This window comes from Delphinus delphis, chromosome 10, assembly GCF_949987515.2.
Source record: "Delphinus delphis chromosome 10, mDelDel1.2, whole genome shotgun sequence".
NCBI classification, from domain to species: domain Eukaryota; kingdom Metazoa; phylum Chordata; class Mammalia; order Artiodactyla; family Delphinidae; genus Delphinus; species Delphinus delphis.
The window spans coordinates 51,889,847-51,910,558 of record NC_082692.2 but is presented as its reverse complement, the minus strand read 5'-3'; the positions used below and the strand labels follow the sequence as shown (position 1 = coordinate 51,910,558).

General features: G+C 47.0%; 1 protein-coding gene across 1 annotated transcript in view; it reads right to left on the bottom strand.

Annotated features, from left to right (window-relative positions):
- CMTM7 (CKLF like MARVEL transmembrane domain containing 7) overlaps positions 1-11,579 on the bottom strand; it is a 42,043-nt gene extending 30,464 nt beyond the window's left edge. Inside the window, exon 1 of the mRNA XM_060021372.2 lies at positions 11,317-11,579. Coding sequence (XP_059877355.1) covers positions 11,317-11,475 — 159 coding nt within the window. The 5' untranslated portion in view covers positions 11,476-11,579. The remainder of the gene's footprint in view (positions 1-11,316) is intronic.
- Positions 11,580-20,712: the final 9,133 nt, after the last annotated feature.

The following is a 20,712-nucleotide window of genomic DNA, read 5'->3' as shown; positions in this document are numbered from 1 at the left end:
AAGGAAAGAAGCTGTGTCCATAACATCAAAGTGCAAGGTGAAGCAGCAAGTGCTGATGTAGAAGCTGCAGCAAGTTATGTAAAAGATCTAAGATAATTGACGAAGGTGGCTACGCTAAACCACAGATTTTCAATGTAGACGAAACAACCTTCTATTGGAAGAAGATGCCATCCAGGACTTTCATAGCTGGAGAGAAGTCAATGCCTGGCTTCAAAGCCTCAAAGGACAGGCTGATTTTCTTGTTTGGGGCTACTGCAACGTTAAGTTGAAGCCAATACTCACTTACATTCCGAAAATCCTGGGCCCTTAAGAATTATGCTAAATCTACCCTGCCTATGCTCTCTAAATGGAACAACAAAGCCTGGATGACAGCACATCTGTTTACAACATGGTTTACTGAACACGTTAAGCCCACTGGTAAGACCTATTGCTCAGAAAAAAAGATTCCTTTCAAAATATGACCACTCGTTGACAAGGCACGTGGTCGCCCAACATCTCTGACGGAGATGTACAAAGTGAATGTTGTTTTTAAGCCTGCTAACACAACATTCTGCAGCCTGTGGATCAAGGAGTCATTTTGACTTCAAGTCTTATTATTTAAGAAATACATTTTGTTAAGACTATATAGCTGCCATAGATAGGAATTCCTCTGATGGATCTGGGCAAAGTCAACTGAAAACCTCTGCAAAGGATTCACCATTCTAGCTGCCATGAAGAACATTCATGATTCATGGGAGGAGGTCAAAATAGCAACATTAACAGGAGTTTGAAAGAAGTTGATTCAGCCCTCATGGATGACCTTGAGGGGTTCAAGACTTCAGTGGAGGAAGTCACTGCAGATGTGGTGGAAACAGCAAGAGAATTAGAATCAGACGTGAAGCCTGAAGATGGGACTGAATTGCTGCATCTCCTGATAAAACTAGAACAGAACAGAGGTCACTTCTTATGGATGAGCAAAAAAGTTGTTTCTTAAGATGGAATCTGCTCCTGGTGAAGATGCTATAAAGCGTGTTGAAATGACAACAAAGGATTTAGAATATTACAAAAACTTGGGTTGATAAAGCGGCAGCAGGGTTTGAGAGGATTGACTCCAATTTTGAAAGAAGTTCTCCACTGGGTCAAATGCTATCAAGCAGCACTGCAGGCCGCAGAGAAATCATTTGTGAAAGGAAGAGTCGATCTATGCGGCAAACTTCAGTTGTCCTATTTTAAGAAATTGCCACAGCAGCCCCGACCTCCAGCATTCACCACCCTGATCAGTCAGCAGCCATCAAACACCAAGGCCAGACCCTCCACCAGCCAAAAGATTATGACTCGCTAACGGCTAGAGGAGCATCTCTGTGGTGCACCTCACTCTCCAGAGCTCCCCGCAGGATCAGGCTGAGGCGAGACTTCTCAAACCCATCTGTCTAGTCCTCCTCTTGCCCTTGACTGCTGCCCTCACTCAAGGACCAGATGCACAAGAATGCCCATCTCTAGATCTCCTTTTAGGGAAGCTGACTTCAACACTCCCTGTGATGGATGTTGGGAAATTCTAAGAAAAATGCTGGTCACGCAGGTCTTCTTGTTCCCTAGACTTTTCTGGTTCTTAACATCTTAAATAAAGTTCAGTGGGAGTCTAGAGCAGTGGAACTCTGAACCCTGAACACGAAGTAGAGTCTCTCAATGGCAATGAATGTGGAAGACCCCTGAAACCCTCTGGGAGAAGATCACAGGAGATGTGTGAGAATCTAAATTACAGGACAGATGAACAAATTTCCAAGAGCAGGCAACATCTGGTCCAGGAATTCTACTTTTAGGAGTTTCTCCTTCTGATTACCTTGTACACACACAGAACTATGATATGTACAAGGGTATCCACAACAGCACTACGACATAACAAAAGATGGGAAATAACCTAAATGCCTGTTGAGAGGGGACTGATTAAATAAATTATGGTACATCTATTCTCTGGAACACAACGCAGCTGTTAAGGAAAATGAGGAGAATGAGAATACACTGAACATGTACGGAATTATCCCCAAGATGGAAAGAAGATGGACAAACACACAAACACACACACACACACATCAAAACATAAAATAACTCCTGAAGGATATACAAGAAACCAGTATCACTGGTAGCCTCCAGGAAGGGAAAGCAAGAATTGGAGGACTTTTTGAACTTTTAAAATCTTGATCATGTGAATGTTATCTGTTCAAAAAAACCAAATACAATTTTAACAACTGTACAACCATAATTACTGTTTGCATCAGGATTTTATTTTTTAGAGTGGCTCTGGGAAGTGACCCTGGAGGACAGTGGGACCACTGGGCGGTAGAGGCCGTTCTAACATGTCTAGTAGTTGCACAGAAGGTATTTAAATTCCCCACACGGTTTCCTCATCTGTAAAGTGGAAGTACTGACACCTCTGAGGGATGTTGTAATGACGAGTGAGTTCTTGCATTTAAAGCATTCAGCATAATGCCAAGAGCAAGAACTCAGCCAAAAGATTTACTCCACAGGAATTCAATGACATGTGACCCCAGCCCAGATAAAAACTTGTATAACTGTTATTGTAAAAATGGCCACTGTACCTCCTGTCTCCTGCACGGCTGTTGCCCCATGTTTTCTTGCTAAGGAGCAGCCGTGAGACCACCGGATTTGATGCAGGAGGCCCGGGCTTCTGTGGGTGTGTGAGATGTCTACGGCTGCATAACACATTATCCCAAGTTGGTAGCTTAAAACAGTACTCACTTATCATCTCACAGTTCCCACCAGTCAGGAGCCCTGGCAAGAGACTTCTGCTCAAGGCTGCAGTGTAGGTGGTGGCCAGACTGGGGTTTCGTCTGAGGCTTGGGGTCCTCACCCAAGCTCATATGCTACTGCAGCTATAGGAATGAGGTCTCTGTTTTCTGGCTGGCTGTCAGCAGAGGGTTGTTCTCAGCTTCTAGACAGAACCTACAGATGCTCGCCACATGCTCCTCTGCCAGGCCATCTCCCAGCAAGGCAGTTTACTTCTCCAGGGCCAGCCGGAGCATCTCTCCTTTGGGAAGAAACCAGTACAGCAGGTCCCCTATGTACGAACCTTCAAGTTGCGAACTTTCAAAGATGCGAACGTGTGTTCGCAAGTCCAATCACGTAAGTTAGTTCACATGTCTGGCGTACACGTGCGTGCATCCTCTACAAGTGGTTGTGCTTTTGTGTACTTTACTATACAGTACTGTAGAGAGTACAGTAGTACAGTATCTTTAATTCAAGCCCAGGATACCCACAGAGATTCACAATGCAGGAAATGGCAAGGGGATTTTCTTTATTTGAGGAGGCACTGTTAGTTTTTGAAGCACAGGACCTGAACATAGAATGGTACATAAAGGTTGCAGCGGCCATTCAAAATGCAATCCAGTGCTACCGTGTCATCCATGACGAGACAAAAGGAGCTACTAGCAGTGATAGCTACTACTATCACTGGATCATTTTTCAAGAGGGTAGATAGAATTGAATCCAGCAAGGAACCAGAACCTGTGCCATCAATGTCAGGCGTGAGTGAAACTGCAGCTTGCCCTCCTCCTATTGGTGACGATCCCTCAGCTCTACCATCTCCCACCTCCTCTCCCTCCTCCAGTCAGTAACTCTTCTTGCCTGTTCATTTGATGCCAGCCCCTGTATACCAGCTCTTGTACTGTACTACTGTACTTTTCAAGGTACTGGACTGTAAGATTAAAAATGTTTTATTTTTTGTGTTTGTTTTTTATGTATTATTTGTGTGAAAAGTATTATAAACCTATTACATTATAGTACTATATAGCCGACTGTGTTAGTTGGGTACCTAGGCTAACTTTGTTGGACTTACGAACAAACTGGACTTACGAACGCACTTTCGGAATGGAATTCGTTCATATGTGGGGGACTTAACTGTACCTCTTTTGAGGGCTGTCACCTGATTAGATCAGGCCTACCTGGAGATAATGTCCTTTTGATCAACTCAGAATCATGTGATTTAGAACCTTAATTACATCTGCAGCATCCCTTCACCTTGGCATATGACATAACCATGGGAATGACATCCCATCATCTTTGCTATTTCTTACTGGTTAGAACAAGTCACAGGTCCTGCCCACACTCAAGAGGATGGAATTACATAAGGTTGTGACTCATTGGAGGTCCCCCTAGGGTGTGTCTGCCACAGTGGGCTAGCCTGGGAGCCTGTCTGCCATACACAGACAGACAGACAGACAGCACACCATTGGGGGAAGGGTTGGGCCTTGGCCACACCTAGGCTCAAATGCTGGCTCCAGAATTTAATGGAATTTTTGAAACTTGGGCAAGTTACAAACCCTCTCAGCCTTCATTCAACCAACAGAAAGGGAAAATAAATAATAGTCATTAAGGGTTAAACAAAGGGAAACTGCATGTAAAATTGCCTGACATAATGAAGCAGACACCCGAACCTTAGTTCTCCTCTCAGGAGGAACTTAGGACTTAAACACAAAGATGATACTAATGGCTTCCTCTTAAGCCTTCCAGCAGCCCAGAGAGTAACATGTGAAACGCTTTATAAAATACGACGCCCACTGTCTGGCCTATACCCCAGTGAGGGGTTTTCCCCACTCTGGCTGAGTTCATCTCTGGCAAAAGGTGAAACTGTCATTAGTACCTGCTGTCACATCTCAGAGCACCTCCTTTTAGCTCTGCTACCGTCTGCCCACCAATGAGGAGACAAATGGATAAGTTATGGTCCGACCAACTACCATGTGTAGTTATCACAGCATCCTTTTCAAATAAGGTTTAATCACATGGAAAAATTCTCATGGCATATTGATAATAAAAAAAATAACCCCAAATTGTCCTTTTATGAGCTCAAGATTTGGACTCAAACTGCTTCGCTATTTATGGCTTTGTGACTTTGGGCAAGTTACCTAATTTCTCTGTGTTTCCTCATCTGTAAGGTGCAGATAATGATCGGACCTACCTATCATGAGGATTAAATGAGGTCACACATGTAAAACACCTAGCCCAGTGGCTGTCACCTAACAGGAACTCAATGTGTGATAGATGCTATTACAATTAGTTAAGTATCACTTTCATCATTGGAGAGGAAAAGTTTAAAAAAGACTTCTTTATAAACAATATTAGCATTGTTGCCACCTCCTTAGGGGAATAAAGAAAACCTAAGAGGAAGAAGTGAGTAAAGAGATATGGAGGGTCATGCTATATTTAATCGCTCCCTCTGCCTTCCAGAAGGTCCAATTTACTCTGTACCCGAAAGCCTTTAATTTCTCCCCCCTCCTTCTCATTCCCTTCTGAATTCCCTTCACTTTCTCCATCTCTAAAAAATGAAAATGACACCCTCTTTACTCTTAAATTTCACAGCAACCCCTTCCGTGAGTAATGTGTGGCAATCATTTTATAGACAATTTCTCTTTCTCTATCAATCAATCTATCCTTCTATTTATGTAAAGTAAAAGGCTGTTCAAGGGAAAGGAAGAGCCTTGTCACTGCCGCTGCGAAGTAAAACACAAACCAGGTGAAAGGCTTTCTCAGCAGGACGCTGAGAAGCTTCACGGTGCTGATTTCCGCCAGGGAGCAGGACAGGGCTGCGCTGGGGAGAGGCCCTGTTCTCCTTGCCAGCCCTCATCTCTCAGGAAGACCCGGGGCTGGAGGACCAGCCGCCAGCACCAGGCCCTGAGCCAGGCCACAGATGCCAGGAGTTGCTAAGGACCCCAGAGAGGAATGCCCGGGAGTGAGCAGTGGGCAAAGGAACTGCTGAGCCAAACTGGTGACAAAGAAGGAGAGCATCTGGCAGGCGGCGGGTCAGAGGGAGGCTCCCAGGCAGCAGGCCTGGGGCAGCACCTCGGGCAGATGGCAGGGGGAGGAAACAGATGGACAGCCAGGGGCCCGGGCAGGAAGCGCCAGCACTGAGAGTGGGGGATGAGGGATGGGAGGAAGGGAGCAGAGAGAAGGCCTTCCCTGGTACAGAACTGAAATCAATGCACTGACCCACACAGGGAGGCCTTGCAATGTCCTGGAGGGTCTCCAGGACGCACTGTAATACCAGAAACCCTGTGCAACTCTGTCCAGACTCAGGCGGGACCATGCACCAGCCCCATCCCCACCCTGGTCCCCCAGCCTCATGGACCCTCAGCTGCTGTTTGCATCAGGACCATCTTCTCTGGCCAGTGGTTCCCAATCGGGGGTGGAGGGGACAGGCAGTTATTTGGGGTGCCCTGGAGGGGAATTCTTGCCAGCAGTTAGGAAATCCACATACTCTGCAGCCTGAATAAATAATGCCTCATACCCGCGTGGTACTATCATCCTTCCAGTGTACGTGGCTATTGTCATAGCTTAAATACAAGTGCCTTTAAAAGTGTTTGATGATGGGCTTCCCTGGTGGCGCAGTGGTTGGGAGTCCGCCTGCCGATGCAGGGGACACGGGTTCGTGCCCCGGTCTGGGAAGATCCCACATGCCGTGGAGCGGCTGGGCCCGTGAGCCATGGCCGCTGAGCCTGCGAGTCTGGAGCCTGTGCTCCGCAACGGGAGAGGCCACAACAGTGAGAGGCCCGCGTACCACAAAAAAAAAAAGTGTTTGATGAAAAGAAAGGCTGCAGTAGACGTTATACAGTTCTCATTTCATACTGGACATACAGAAGATGATTTCTCCAAGACCCCTTGCTTTTGGAAAGGACATGCGGCTGCTTCTGACCAATGGTATCACCTTTGAGCCAAAGAATAAAAGAGAACCTGTAAGATCCTTATGTGCTTATTATCTTCTTTGATTTCAGTTGAAGAAGGCATGTGTCATAGAAGGTGTCCCAAAGTCACAGTGGTGACTCCATCAGCCTTGCACCATGTGACTTGTGAAAAAGATATATTTTCACACCAGCAACCAATGACTGATATAAACTCTGAAGAAATAAATCTTTTCTTATTAACCTCTAAAAAAATAAAATAAAAGCATTACGAAATTTCCCAGTCCACCCATGTCACTGTTCCTTTTCCAAACCATCAGACACCAAAAATACTACTATGACTTAAAATGTTACTACTATCACATTTGGCTATAAAGGGACAACCACTGATTTCTAGATGTTAACAAGTCTAGACAGTTGTTTAATGCCAGCATGCCCAGCAGGGCAAGAGGCGCTCCATTCCTCTCTCTGTGAAAGGTGAGGGCCATTTATCCCTGGGAAGTATTTACGGCTTTGCACACCAAAACTTCTCTACAGGGGAGTTCATCACTGTCTTGTTCGTGAATGGGCAGAACTGGAAGCTTCTTGAGCCACAAAAAGGGGGAGGGGGCTGGTCACACAGATTAAGGGACATTTGTGACTGGCTATAAAAACGCTACTGAAAACCTAATTGCAAACAAATCTTAAGTGACACGAGAAATCATTCATCACGTATTAAGCAAAAAAAGCATTTTACAAACTGTAGAGGATCACCCTTCTTTTGTAAAACCAAAACAAAACCAACAACCACAAATTATCTCTCTCCTATGAAATAGTAGAAAATCTTACTTTAAATATCAATCTTGGGGGAGAGGGAGTGGGAGACTCTAGTTTCTTCCCTGTGTTTCTCAAAGTTTCTACAATGAGCAAGTATTACTTCTGTTATTGGGAATAAAGTCCATAACTTATGTCTTATCATTTTTATTTGTTTGACCATTGATGGACAGCAGTTTCTTGTTCTTGGATCGGGATTGGGTTGGGGTCAAAGACTCTAGACAGTGAGGTTCTTTGCTGCCCTTAACTCTGCAGCTTCCAGGAAACAGGGCATGGGAGTGCAGGCTGCATTTGGGAACCAAATGATCTGAAACAGAACACGGAGGGGTGGGCCATTCTGGGCTATGCTAGCTCATTCTCCACTCACAGGTCTATTCACGGTTATATCGGAGGCTGCGATCCTCCAAAGTCTAACTCCATTTGGAATCCCGGCTGTGAATGTCCAAGGGAAGACCATACTTGCTCCGACCTCCTAGAAAGTCTTTAGGATGCTCTCTCTGGCCAGAAAACTCAGGCACTCTCCCCCGACTCACACACCCACTTAGGCTCCTTCAATCGTATTTCTGACAATTCACCTCTTTAGAATCAAAAATAAGTACTTGCAGTGCCTTCGTTCTATACTGAAATGAATAAGATGCATCCTGAATATGAGCCTAATCCCTGTGACAACCAAACAAAGCTTCCACAAAGTTCCAAAATGACCCCTAGGGGGCTGTACAGCCCCAGGTTGAGAACCATCACTTCAATGGTGGGTTGATATCGACATGATTACTTCTGGGATAGTCTCAGAATAAGGACCATATCCTCAGCACTATCTGGCAGACCCTAGATGGTCTAGTCTTGGAATACTTCTCCAGACTCACCCACATCACTCCCAGCCTTGCTCCTTCCCTCCAACCATTATCACTACTCCTTCCTCCAGCCTCAGAGCCATTGTCTGTGCTCTTCCTGCTTTTGGTAACACTGTTCCCTCATCCTTCAAATATCCTTTCCTCAGAGAAGCCCATCCTTACCTCCCAGACAGGGAAGACCCCCCTAGTTAATTCTCTATGACACTGAGGACCTCTCTTTCATAGCTTTTGTCCCAGTTTATATTTTATATTTAAAATCATTTGATTAATACTTTCCCTATTACAGTATAAAGAGAACAGGAGCTGACCTGTCTGGTTTACTCTGCTTTCCACACTGCCCTAGCATATAGTAGGTGCTCAATATTTACTAAGTAAAGGAACCTTCTTGGAATTCCCCGGTGGTCCAGTGGTTAGGACTCCATGCTCTCACTGCAAGGGCCTGGATTCAATACCTGGTCGAGGAACTAAGATCCCACAAGCCCCGTGGTGCAGCCAAAAAATAAAAATAAAATAAAGGAACCTCCTGGAAGGTTAAATTTCCATCTTTACTGCTTATGAAACTACACACTGATTCTCCTTCCCTATTACGGTTCTGCAAATGTCCCAGTCACTGCCGAAAGGATCTGTCTTGTTAACGGCTGTATTCCACATGCCTCGCTTGCACAGAGGTAAGAAGAGAGCAGATGCTCAAGAAGTGAGAGAAGCCTCTTTCTACGTGTCAGGGTGGGAAGGGGAAGAACTGCCCAATACTGGCCCATGTCTCGCCCTACCTCCTTCCTTTCCACCACCCCAGCATCACCCAGCTCTGACTTACGCACACTGAATAAGGAGAGGCCAACGGGGCACGCCCAGCCCGACACACCCACATTTATCTCTCAAGATTCAACTCAAATGTCACCTTCGTCTTCCCTCCCTCCTTCCTCCCTTATGTGGTCAACCACAGAGCTTTCATCTCCCCAACCAGGGAGTTTGGGGACTTGTGTGTCTCCTCAGAACCAAAGATTCCTTGAGGGCAAGGGCTTTGTCAAATCCATCTGTTTCTGCAGAAATGGAGATGAACACGGCACTCACAAATGTCTGCTGAACAAACAAACTGACGAGGAGTGCTGGTGGAGCCCTGAGCAAGGCCCTCTGGATCCCTGCAGCTCAGGCCCCTCAGGGATCCAGGTGATGCCAGGAGACCCAGCTCCAGCTTACACTCTGTGAAGTTCCAGATGGACATTCCTTCCTCGAGTAGTGGACTTGGGGAGACTCCCAGAAAAGAGGAGAAGGAGGTGGATGGGGAAGAGATGGACAAGGGGCCCACGCAGAGAGTCCTAAGTGGTCTCGCTGTTGTAATATGACCATCCAGCAAGGGCAACTTCATTCCCAGGGGCTCTGCTCAAACCAGCCTGCAGCCACACGGCAGTCCCCAGGGAAGGAAGATGTGAGAGTCTCTGGGCACAAAGAGAAGCAATCCTCCAAGTCTTTGTTCTCTTTGGAACAAGTGGCCCATCAGTGTCACCTGCAACTTGGCACAAGAGCCTGATGTAAGAGGCTAGCTTAGGAGCTTAGAGTGAAACGGAGGTTTCTCTTCTCCATAATCTTTGTCCATTAAACTCATGGACCGAAACGGAGGATCTGACCGTGATTTTTCTCCACCAAACTCATCATTCAGCTCCTGATAACATTTTCCAATGCTCAGTTAAGGCCTGACCCACTCCCACCCATTTTTTTTTAAGGATGGGGAGGTAGGCTGGTCCCCTCTATTTGGCTGATCAGATCTCTTAGCCTGAACCCCAAAAATGCCTTGCTCAAAACCAACACAGCTCAGCATGATTTTTTTTGTTAGTAACTAAAATGCCTCTACTTCCTAATTTTTAGTCCATCTAGAAGCTCTTCTTTGAGAAAAGGGAACTAAGTCCCTCTTTCCTTCAGGTCTGGCCCAAGCAGGAAACCAGAGCCCCCTCTACACACACTCAGCACCCAGAGTAACAGAGCTGTGGATGCCTGGGTAGCCCTCACCCCGTGTCCAGGCCTGGGGCTGGCCCACCCTGGTAGGCCCTGCCTCTGGATCTGTGACCTTGCGTCTAACCCACATTCCTTCCTTCAACCCCCCTTTCAAAACTACCACTTCCCCCTCACCATTCTGGCTGCAAACATGACAAGGAGTGGAGTCACAAAGAGCCCAGCCCAGTTTCAAAACTTACCGAACAAACGGGAAAGGTGTTTAAAATTTTAAAATTGTAAGGAAGAAAAACATGGGAAGGCAGAGAAGAGTGGGGAACAGGAGAACAGGCCGGGCAAGGTCTGCGCTGCTGGAGGTCCCTGCAGCGCCGGTGGCACTCGGCGCCCAGGCCTTCGTCCTGCCCGCTCCACAGTGACCCCATTCCGGCGACTCCCGCTCTCCCCAGATAAGTACCGGCTCCCCAAAAGGCCTTCCCCATTGACCGCTGCCGTCCAACGGCCCCGAGAACTGGCCCGCCCTAACTTGAGGGGCAGGGCCGGGGACGGCTGCCCCAAGGGTCCCAGGGCTTTCTACCCCCGTGAACGCCTGGCCTTCGGACCCCGCGCTCGGGCGAGGGTGAGCCCCGAGCAGGAAGCCCTGCGGCGCGGGGTCCGGGGAAAGAGGCGGCGGGAGAAGGTCGGCTTCCGCGGCCTGAGCGCCGCCGCCCGGCCGCTCTCCACCCCCGGCCCGGGTCCGAAGCGGCGCTGCCCGAGAAGAGGAAGGAAGACACACAGGAACTTTGGCCGTGGTTTCGGTCACCAGCTCGCAGGCTCCGCAGAGTGGCTGGAAAAACTTGGGACCTCCGAGCGGGGGCGGCGCGAACAGGCCTGCCGGGTGCGCCGAGTTCCAGCGCGGCGGCTGCACGCGCAACTCGCCCGAGGAAGCCCCCTCCAACTTGACTTGGGCGGCGAGACCCCCGCCCGGGGCGCGATGCTCCCGCCGCGGGAGCGGCCCCTCCGCGGCCACCCCGTGTGGTTCGCGCCCGGGCCTCTCTTACCATCTGCGCCACTTTCAGCAGCGCTGCGTGGGTGCGGGGGTAGACGGGGTCCAGCAGCCCCTCCGAAGAGCTCGCGCCCAGCGGCCCCGCGCCGGCCCCGGCTCCCGGGGCGCTGCCGCTGCTGCACGTGGTGCGGACGAGCCCGGGCCCGTGCGACATCGCGCGGCCCTCGCCGGCCGGCAGCCTGCAGCTGCCGAGGCCGAAGGCCAGAAGCGGAGAGGCTGGGTGGGGCCTCGGGGGCGTGGCGCAGGGGCGGGGTCCTGGGGTGGGGCGGGGCCCGCGCCCCCGGCCCGCGCTGAGGACGCCCACCCAGCCGCCGCCGGACGCGCGGAGGAGGGCCTGGCCCGCGTTCTCCGGAAAGGTGGCGGCAGCCCCCGCCCTCTGGGAGGCGCGAAAGTTGGGCTGGAGGGAGGAGGGAAACGGACGCCCTGGGCCGTGGCCTTTCCGAGATGGGCGAGGCCAGGGCACAGCTGGGTCTCAGCCTCCTGGGATCTGGTTTGGGTGCGGCTGCGGGTATGTGCTAAGGGTACTTGATTGAAGTATAACTCACATACACTGAAATGCCCAAACCTTCCGTGTTCAGCTCCGTTAATTGTTCTGTATGTGTATGTACACCTGTGTAACCACCGCCCACAGCAACAAATACCGGCCGATACCCCCAAAAAAGTTCCCTCGTGCTCCTTCCCTCTTTCTGTCACTATAGATTCGTTCTGCCTCTTCTCAGACTTGATGTACTTGAAATAATACAGAATATTCTCTTTTGTGTCTGGCTTCTTTCACTCAACAAGATGCATCGAGATTAATCCCAATAAAGCTGTGGTGAACATTCTGGTGAGATTTTTTTGGTGGACAGCAGCTCTCATTTCTCCCGGGAAAATACTTAATGAGTGGGTTTGCTGGGTCACAAGGTGAACATAGGTTTACTTCTAGTAGAAGCTGTCAAACAGTTAGAGATGCTACATTGCACTCCTTCCGGGTTACTTTTAAAATGAGCAAGCAGGACTACAGAAATGAAATGTTATCAGTGTTCTCTCTGAGCAGAGTGTCCCTGTGGCCAAACTTGATATATCTCCAAATGTTTCGAAATAACACAAAAAATCTACCTCATGACATCATTGGATGCCACTGCTGTCCTGTCATCAGAAGACTGTCAATGTGGCAAAGTCTTGATAATTCAGAATGTGGAGATAATCATGCAATCTCTGTTTTGACAAGTCTCCCAGGTGATTCTGATGACCACTCAAGTTGAGCACCATCATTGCCAAAGTTGAGGCATTTCAGGAATCGTAATGCCATGTTCTCTACTTGTGTGTACATTTGAAAGTTTTCATGACCAAAAAAAATTGCCTCTAATATGTTTTCTGTTTAGATAATAGTCACGGTGCCTTCCATTTCGTTCTCTATAAAACAAAGATAATTGCATCTCGGGGCTCCTGTGACAATGTGATAGCCGTGCAGGCGCTCTGTGACAGCTCCTGATGCATGTCGTTTTCCATACAGATTTACATCTTCACTTTTGTACTTTTCCAAGGCTTCGGAACCCATCATGGAGATGACAGGGGGTCTTTGTTGAAGTGAAGGCTTCAGGAAAGCAGAAAAACCCAGCAGTGGATAATTTCCCCTCCTTCCAGGGGCCTTCATCCAATTCTCCAGCAATCTTCTAAATCAGTGATTTTCAATGTATGGTCCCCAGCCCAGCAGCACCAGCATCACCCCGGAACTAGTGAGAAATGCAAATTCTTAGCCCCACCCCCCCATCCGCCCCAGACCTGCTGAATCAGAACCTCTGGGGGTGAGGCTCAGCAATCTGTGTTTTGGCAAGGTCGGCCCTCCACCTCCCACGTGATGCAGATGCATGACGGAGTTTGAGAACCACTGGCATGTCCGGAGTCCACTGGAGCTGAGACTTGGCTGGGTTTCTCGGACTGCCGTTGGCCCACGTGCCACCCAGCTTAGATCGGAAATAATCACTGCTGGTGGCCACTCTGTGTTAATCATTTTATCATGATCACTTAAAAGCCCGAGCGAGAGGCTTGGCAGCACAAGAGCTGTGTGCTGGCCCGGAGTGCAAGAAGAGGTTCCACAGACCAGACCTGCGGCCAAGTACACGGAGGTGTCTACACGGGGTGATGACTTCTTGGCGGGAAGGGCTGCCCCCTGGGGAGGAAGGGCTTTGGTGGGTGCAGGGCTGGGTGCACTCAAAAGAGTGAGGGGGCCCACCCACCTTTGCCATCTTGTCTTGCCACCTCTCCAGCCACATCTAGCAGCTTCCACTCCTTTGGACCCCATGCTCAAGCCTGAATGAACGTCACGCCCTCTGCTATATCACGCTTCTGAGCGTTTGTCTGAACTCCCTTCTCCACTCACTGACGGCTGGTTAACAGCTCTTTATCCTTCAGTGTGTGTGGTTGAGGTGGCCCCTCCTCCTCCAGGAAGCCTTCCCTGACTTCCCACCACTTCCCAGTAAGGGTAAGGTGACCCTGGTGGGCTCCCATCATTTGATTAGGAAGTTGCATGGTGATACTGTCAAGTCATCTTTGGAAAATACCACCTGCCATGACTCCTATGAGGATTAGATAAATTAAGGCCTGGAAAGTCCTCAGCACAGTGCCTGGCATATAGCAAGTCCTCAACAGTGTGCAGGCTCTTCTGGGCCTTTATCCTGACATCCATGGCACCAATCACAATGCCTGGAACACAACGGTGCATCTTTATTACTTTTCAATTTGATAGTGGAAGAACCATTTATTTATGCTTAATTGCCATGAAGCCCAAGAATAATCGTGACTATCAGGTGTGACTAACAGGTCACATCAATTTCACTGGTCTATTAAATTAAAACTAAGTCTGAACATGAATGCTCACTTTGCATTATTTGTTTTGCATAAGGAATAATCTTCTACTTGAAAATGGGGGGGAAACCTATCTGGAGATTCAAGAAAAGAGTAGCGTGGAAAGAGCACTGGATTCAGAGTTAGAAGACCTGGCTGGGAATCCAGGTGCCTCGGAGCAGGAATCTCCAGATCTGCAAAGCAGGGGGCGGCGCTGCTTACTCACAGGGCTGCTGTGAGGAGTGAATGAGATTACACGTGTTCAGGCATTTGGTACACGTTAGTGGACCCTGAAATAGGCTGGGATGGAGGACGGCTGTGTCTGGCAGGTTGGGGCACTGGCAGACGGGCAAACAGCATTCTGAGCCACGACCTAGCAAAAACCAAGCAAGCAAACAAAGCAAAAACCTCTGGGCTGCCCTTGGTTCAGACCTGCCCTTTTTGTTCATAAACCTTGACCAGCTTACACGCCTTGTACCATGTCCCTCCGATACCCCCAAGAAACGTCTGTAAACAACTGAGGGACACGAAACATTGCTAACGCTTGCTGCCCCGCTCAGGATGTTTGTACTTGGTTCCTGCCTACACTTGAGAATTTGGCGCTGACTCACACAGGTGGTCCCCGAATTACCACCCCACCCCCCGCCCAATGTGTCTCTGGAAAGCCCACCCTATATGGTGGATGTCACGTTGCAGACTGATGTCTGGCAGTGGTTGATGAGAGCATGGTGACACTGGATGGATCAGCAGCGGGGCTGACCTTGGACAATTTTCTCTCATTTTCTGATAATTTCCTGTGTGTTGCCGTGACTCCCCAAGTAGACTGTAGGCTCCCTGTAGACCATCTGCTTTGTGAATGCTCTCCACTGGCTGCGACTTGCTATGCTTTGGGGCTGTACATTTGCAAGAGTGGGGCAATGGAGGACCCCTAACTCCTTTAGCAGTGGGACAATCTGCATAAAGGTCCTGGTTTTATCTGCTTGACCTTTGGAATGAGGAGATGGGACTTTGGTTGCTGGTCTGCCCACAAGTGAAGTTATCTGGACCTCAGGGTTCTTATTTGTGAAATGGGCTGATAGCGCTCATTTTTGAGGTTCAAACAAATGAATCTGAAAATGTTAACAAAGGTAACAAAGCAACATACAAATGTAAGGAATAATTAGCTTTTTGTGCTAACGTTTTCTATCAGCATCAGTATTCCTATGAAGTTATCAGGACAGGGGAGGGAAGGAAGGGGAGAGGGAGGAGAGGAGAGGAGGCTCTTTTTCCTTCTTTATCCATGAAATCTTTCATAAATGAAATAAATGATGACCAAAGATGACTACACTTCCCTTCAAAAGGAGACCAAGGAATGGGCATAGTCCTCTGAATGGTTTTTATGCAATGGCTCTGGTCACCTGCCCACCTTTATAAGAGAACTTGAAGATGTTATTTTTTCCACAAATAGTAAGGATCCTTTTTCTGTTTTTGACCTGCTGAAACCACTGCCTTCTCTTGTCTTTTAAAAATATTTATTTCCTGATGATGAAGGTATTTCCTGCTCATTGTAGAAAATTGGGGGAAATTCAGAAAAAACAAAGAAAACTGAAATCACCCCATGATCCCACCACCTTTTACAGTTTGGTTTGTTCTGCCTTTTGTAAACTGCAAGTTATACCACAAACATTTCCTGTTAAAAATTACTCACAAAGGGTTTTTAGTGGCAGCATTGATTTTTTGTGTGTGTACAACTTATTTTTCTCCATTATATATTTTTAGGAAGACAGCACTTTAACAACTGCTCTTCGTTTTAATAACCAATCTAGCAACCACAGTTCAAGCACAGCTTGAAAAATGTGTTAAAAATACAAAGTTAAACCATTAATGATGGTGACTCTGAATAAACTTGGGTTGTAGTGCATTCATTTCTGAAGTCTCATTCAATGGATTTAATTAATTATTGAATCATTCTCCTACTGTTAGGGTTTTAGGCTAATTTAGTTCTTTTCCCCCCGTATTATACATAAGACCAGGATTAGCATCTTTGTGCATGAATCAGGAGTAAGGAGCTTCTCTTACTCCTAAGAGAAACATCCCCAAGTTCAAGGGAATGGATCATTTTTAAGGCTCTTCATATGTATAGTGAAATAGATTTCTGGAAATGTACCACTTCATCCCTACAGCCTATGTAGTGTTCACCTGGTTCCTTTCCTCACAGTACAGATGTTCTCTATCCACTACGCTGGAGGAGCTGGAAGCTCAATGATGTCATCATTAAGAAGTTTCTTTCCCCCTCCATCTCTCTTCCAGTCACCTTCATCCCGCGACTGGCTTCTCCTCGTGGTCGCAAGATATTTGCCAACAACTTCCTGCCTACGCATTTCCTCAGAACTCCTTTCCCAGAACTCCCCAGCAAGCCTGGTCACGTGCCCCTGCCTGAACCAGTCGCTGTGGCTGAGGTGGGACTGGCTTAGGCCATCCCTAGAGCACAGTGGAGCTGGCTTTCCCCGAAGTTGCTGGGGTGTAAGCGGGTGGTATGGATGTGCAATAAAAACTAGGGTAGTCGGATAACAAGAGGCGGGGAGAAGGGATGCTGAGGCAGCAACAAGGTCGGCTACATCCTGGATGAGGTATTCCGAATATTCTAGAAAAAAGTTTGCCATTGACACAAGTTTTCTCAAAACACACCTTCCAAATGGAATGTCTCTTCAACTTTCTTGCCACTCACCTTCCTAAGTTTCTGAAAAATTATCACCTCTAGATTGCCAAGCACTTTCCCCCTAACCTGATCCTCTTTTATATACACCGAACACCTAAGTTTACTTATAACAACACATATTCTAATCTTCCCCATTATCCTAGGTCATCAGCACTGGAACAGTTACCTCACCTTCCTTTACAGCTGTCTGCTTACAACTGGCAGCAAGAACATAGCCAGAACATTTATGTAAGGCCAAGTTAGGAAATACTTCTCAGGTTGCCCTTTTTCAGCATAAGTGTGCACACGTCTGCCCCAGGCTTATATGGGCTTTCCTCGGAAATACGGCAGGTCTGGTCCCAGACCACCACGATAAGGCGAGTCACAAAAATCTTTTGGTTTCCTGGTGCATATAAAAGTTCTGTTTAGGGCTTCCCTGGTGGCGCAGTGGTTGAGAGTCCGCCTGCCGATGCAGGGGACACGGGTTCGTACCCCGGTCCGGGAAGATCCCACATGCCGCGGAGCGGCTGGGCCCGTGAGCCATGGCCGCTGAGCCTGTGCGTCCGGAGCCTGTGCTCCGCAACGGGAGAGGCCACAACAGTGAGAGGCCCGCGTACCGCAAAAAATAAAAATCCTACCCATCACCTGAGCCTTCAGTGAGTCCTAATCTTTTTGCTGGTGGAGGGTCTTGCCTGGATGTTGATGCTGCTGATCAGGCGGTTGCTGAAGGCCAGGGCGTCTGTGGCAGTTTCTTAAAATAGGACAACAGTGAAGTCTGCTTCATCAATTGACTCTGCCTTTCACAAATGACTTCTCTGCAGCCTGCAGTGCTGTTTGATAGCATCTGACCCATAGACCTTCTTTCCAAACTGGAGTCAATCCTCTCAAACCCTGCCACTGTTTTATCAACTAACAGTCTGAACCCTCGGTTGTCATTTCAACAAGCTTCACAGCATCTTCACCAGGAGCAGACTCCATCTCAAGAAACCACTGTCTTTGCTCATCTATAAGAAGCAAACTCTCTTCCGTTCAAGTTTTACCAGGAGATGCAGCAATTCACTCCCATCTTCAGGCTCCATATTTAATTCTAGTTCTCTTGCTGTTTCCACCACATCTGCAGTGACTTCCTCCGCTAAAGTCTGAGGGCTGGAATCAACTTCTTGCAAACTCCTGTCAATGCTGATATTTTTTACCTCTTCTCATAAATCAAGAATGTACTTAATGGTATCTACAACAGTCAATCCTTCCAGAAGATTTTCAATTGACTTTGCCCAGATCCGTCAGAGTAGTCACTATCTATGGCAGTCAAAGTCTTATGAAAAACGTTATTTCTTAAATAATAAGCTGAAATGACTCCTTTATCCATGGGCTGCAGAATGGATGTCGTGTTAGCAGGCATGACAACAACATTATCTTATTGTACATCTCCATCAGCGCTCTTGGGTGATCTGGTGCCTTGTCAATGAGCAGTAATATTTGGAAAGGAATCTTATTCTGGGCAGTAGGTCTCAACAGTGGGCTTAAAATAGTCAGTAAACCATGTTGTCAACAGATGTGCTGCCATCCAGGCTTCGTTGTTCGACTTACAGAGCACAGGCAGGGTGGACTTAGCCTAACCCTTAAGGTCCCTAGGATTTTCAGAATGGTAAATGAGCACTAGATTCAACTTAAAATCACCAGCTGCATTAGCCCCTAACAACAGAGTCAGCCTGTCCCTTGAAGCTTTGAAGCCAGGCACTGACTTCTCCTCTCTAGCTATGAAAGTCCTAGATGGCATCTTCTTCCAGAAGCCTGTTTTGTCTACACTGAAAATCTATTGTTTAGTGTAGCCACCTTCATGAATTATCTGATCTTCTGCACAACTTGCTGAAGCTTCTACATCAGCACTTGCTGCTTCACCTTGCACTTTTATGTTGAGACGGCTTTTTTCTTTAAACGTCATGAACCAACCTCTGCTAGCTTTAAACTTCTCTTCTGCACCTTCCTCATCTCCCTTAGCCATCACAGAATTGAGATTTAGGACCTGGCTCTAGGTTAGGCTTTTTTTTTTTTTTTGGCTTAAGGAAATGTTGAAGCTGGTTTGATCTTCTTTTCATCCAGACCCCTAAAACTTTCTACATATCAGCAATGAGTCTGTTTTGCTTTCTTATCATTCGTGTATTCACTGGAGGAGCACTTTTAATTTCCTCCAAGAACTTTTCCTTTGCATTCACAGCTTGGCTGTTTGGCACAAAAGGCTGAGCTTTGAGCCTGTCTGGGCTTTTGACATGCCTTCTTCACTAAGTTTAATCATTCCTAGCTTTTGATTTAAACTGAGAGACATGTGAGTCTTCCTTTCACTTGAACACTTCGAGGTCATTGTTGGGTTATTAATTGGCCTAATTTCAACATTGTTATGTCTCAGGGAATAGGGAGGCCTGAGGAGAGGGAGAGAGACGGAGAATGGCTGGTTGGTGGAGCAGTCAGAGCACACACATTTACTGATTAAGTCTGTCATCTTGTATGGGCATGGCCTGTGATGCTCCCAAACAATGAACAATAGTAACATCAAAGATCACTGATCACAGATCACCATAAGAAACATGAGAAAGTTTGAAATATTGGGAGAATTACAAAAATGTGACACAGAGGCATGACATGAGAAAATGCTGCTGGAAAAATGGCACCTTGCTCCACATAGGGTTGCCACAAACCTTCAATTTGTATAAAACACAGTATCTGTGAAGTGCAGTAAGGTGAAGCGCAATGAAATGAGGTCTGCCTGTATGCCTGGATTGTTTTTTTCTGTGAAAATCTCTCTTTTCAATTTAATAATTGTCTAGGGAACAGAAATACAGACTTTTAAATTGATTTTCTACCCAGGGCTGCATCTTCAGTTAGTGGTTTTAAATGTCTGTCCTCTACGCAGAGATATTTTATGTATTTAAAATCTTTTGTGTGCTGATACCCTGAAGGGATTTTCCTATGAAGGGAGCAATTTAAAAATGTACAAAAGCAACTGACACTGAACATTCTTGTCTCTAGATTTTCTTATAGTTTTAAAATATTGGCTAAATATTTACCTTTGGGGGCTATGAGTTGGAAATAGCAATGGTGAGAGATTAAATGCCTAAAGCATTTCATTGATTTGCCATGAGTGTGGAAATACATCAAATTAAAACCCACCCGGCTCTATCAAAGAGAACGTGATGGTTCTGGAAGGGCTGAGAGGTGAATGCAGACAGCGAGCACAGACAGCAGAGCGTAAGCACACTCTATACTATCCCTGTAACAACATTTTTCAACCCCAGAAACCTATTCTTCTTGTTATGCTGGCTGTGTTGCATGTGGCTTTGCTTTTGTTTTTTTCTTCTTTCTCGAGAGAAAAATTAAACCCAGTTCAAAACTTATAGCTTTAGCTGAATAACAGAGAATCATTTTGTTGTCTAAAAACACACACTTAAAAATTATTCATGAACAAAGTCTCTCAGCATTCAAAAGAAGAAATAATTTCCTTTCAGCCAAAAATAAATGTTTTTTGGCTTTTTGGTGGTTTTTTGGGGTGACCTTTTAAGGCAACACAAAGGGTCATGCTCTTGAAAAGCCACATATAAAAACACGACAGCAAGTCCCCTCCGCATGGATGCAAATGAACCACTGATCTCTTGAAATAGGTCTCTTTGGCGCTACCGGTTCAGGAAAGGCCTATGGCTGGTTGTGGTCTATTTGGAAGACATTTCAAAGTGGCTTATGAAATCTTTTATTCCGGAAGTTACTTGCTATATATGTGTCCATGATTATAGAAATCACACTCACACACACACACCCCCACACAATCCTAAAAGCAGGCTTCTTTCTTTATGACTGTTTCCAGAAACAGACCTCTTAGGTTACAGTTTTTCTGCCTCT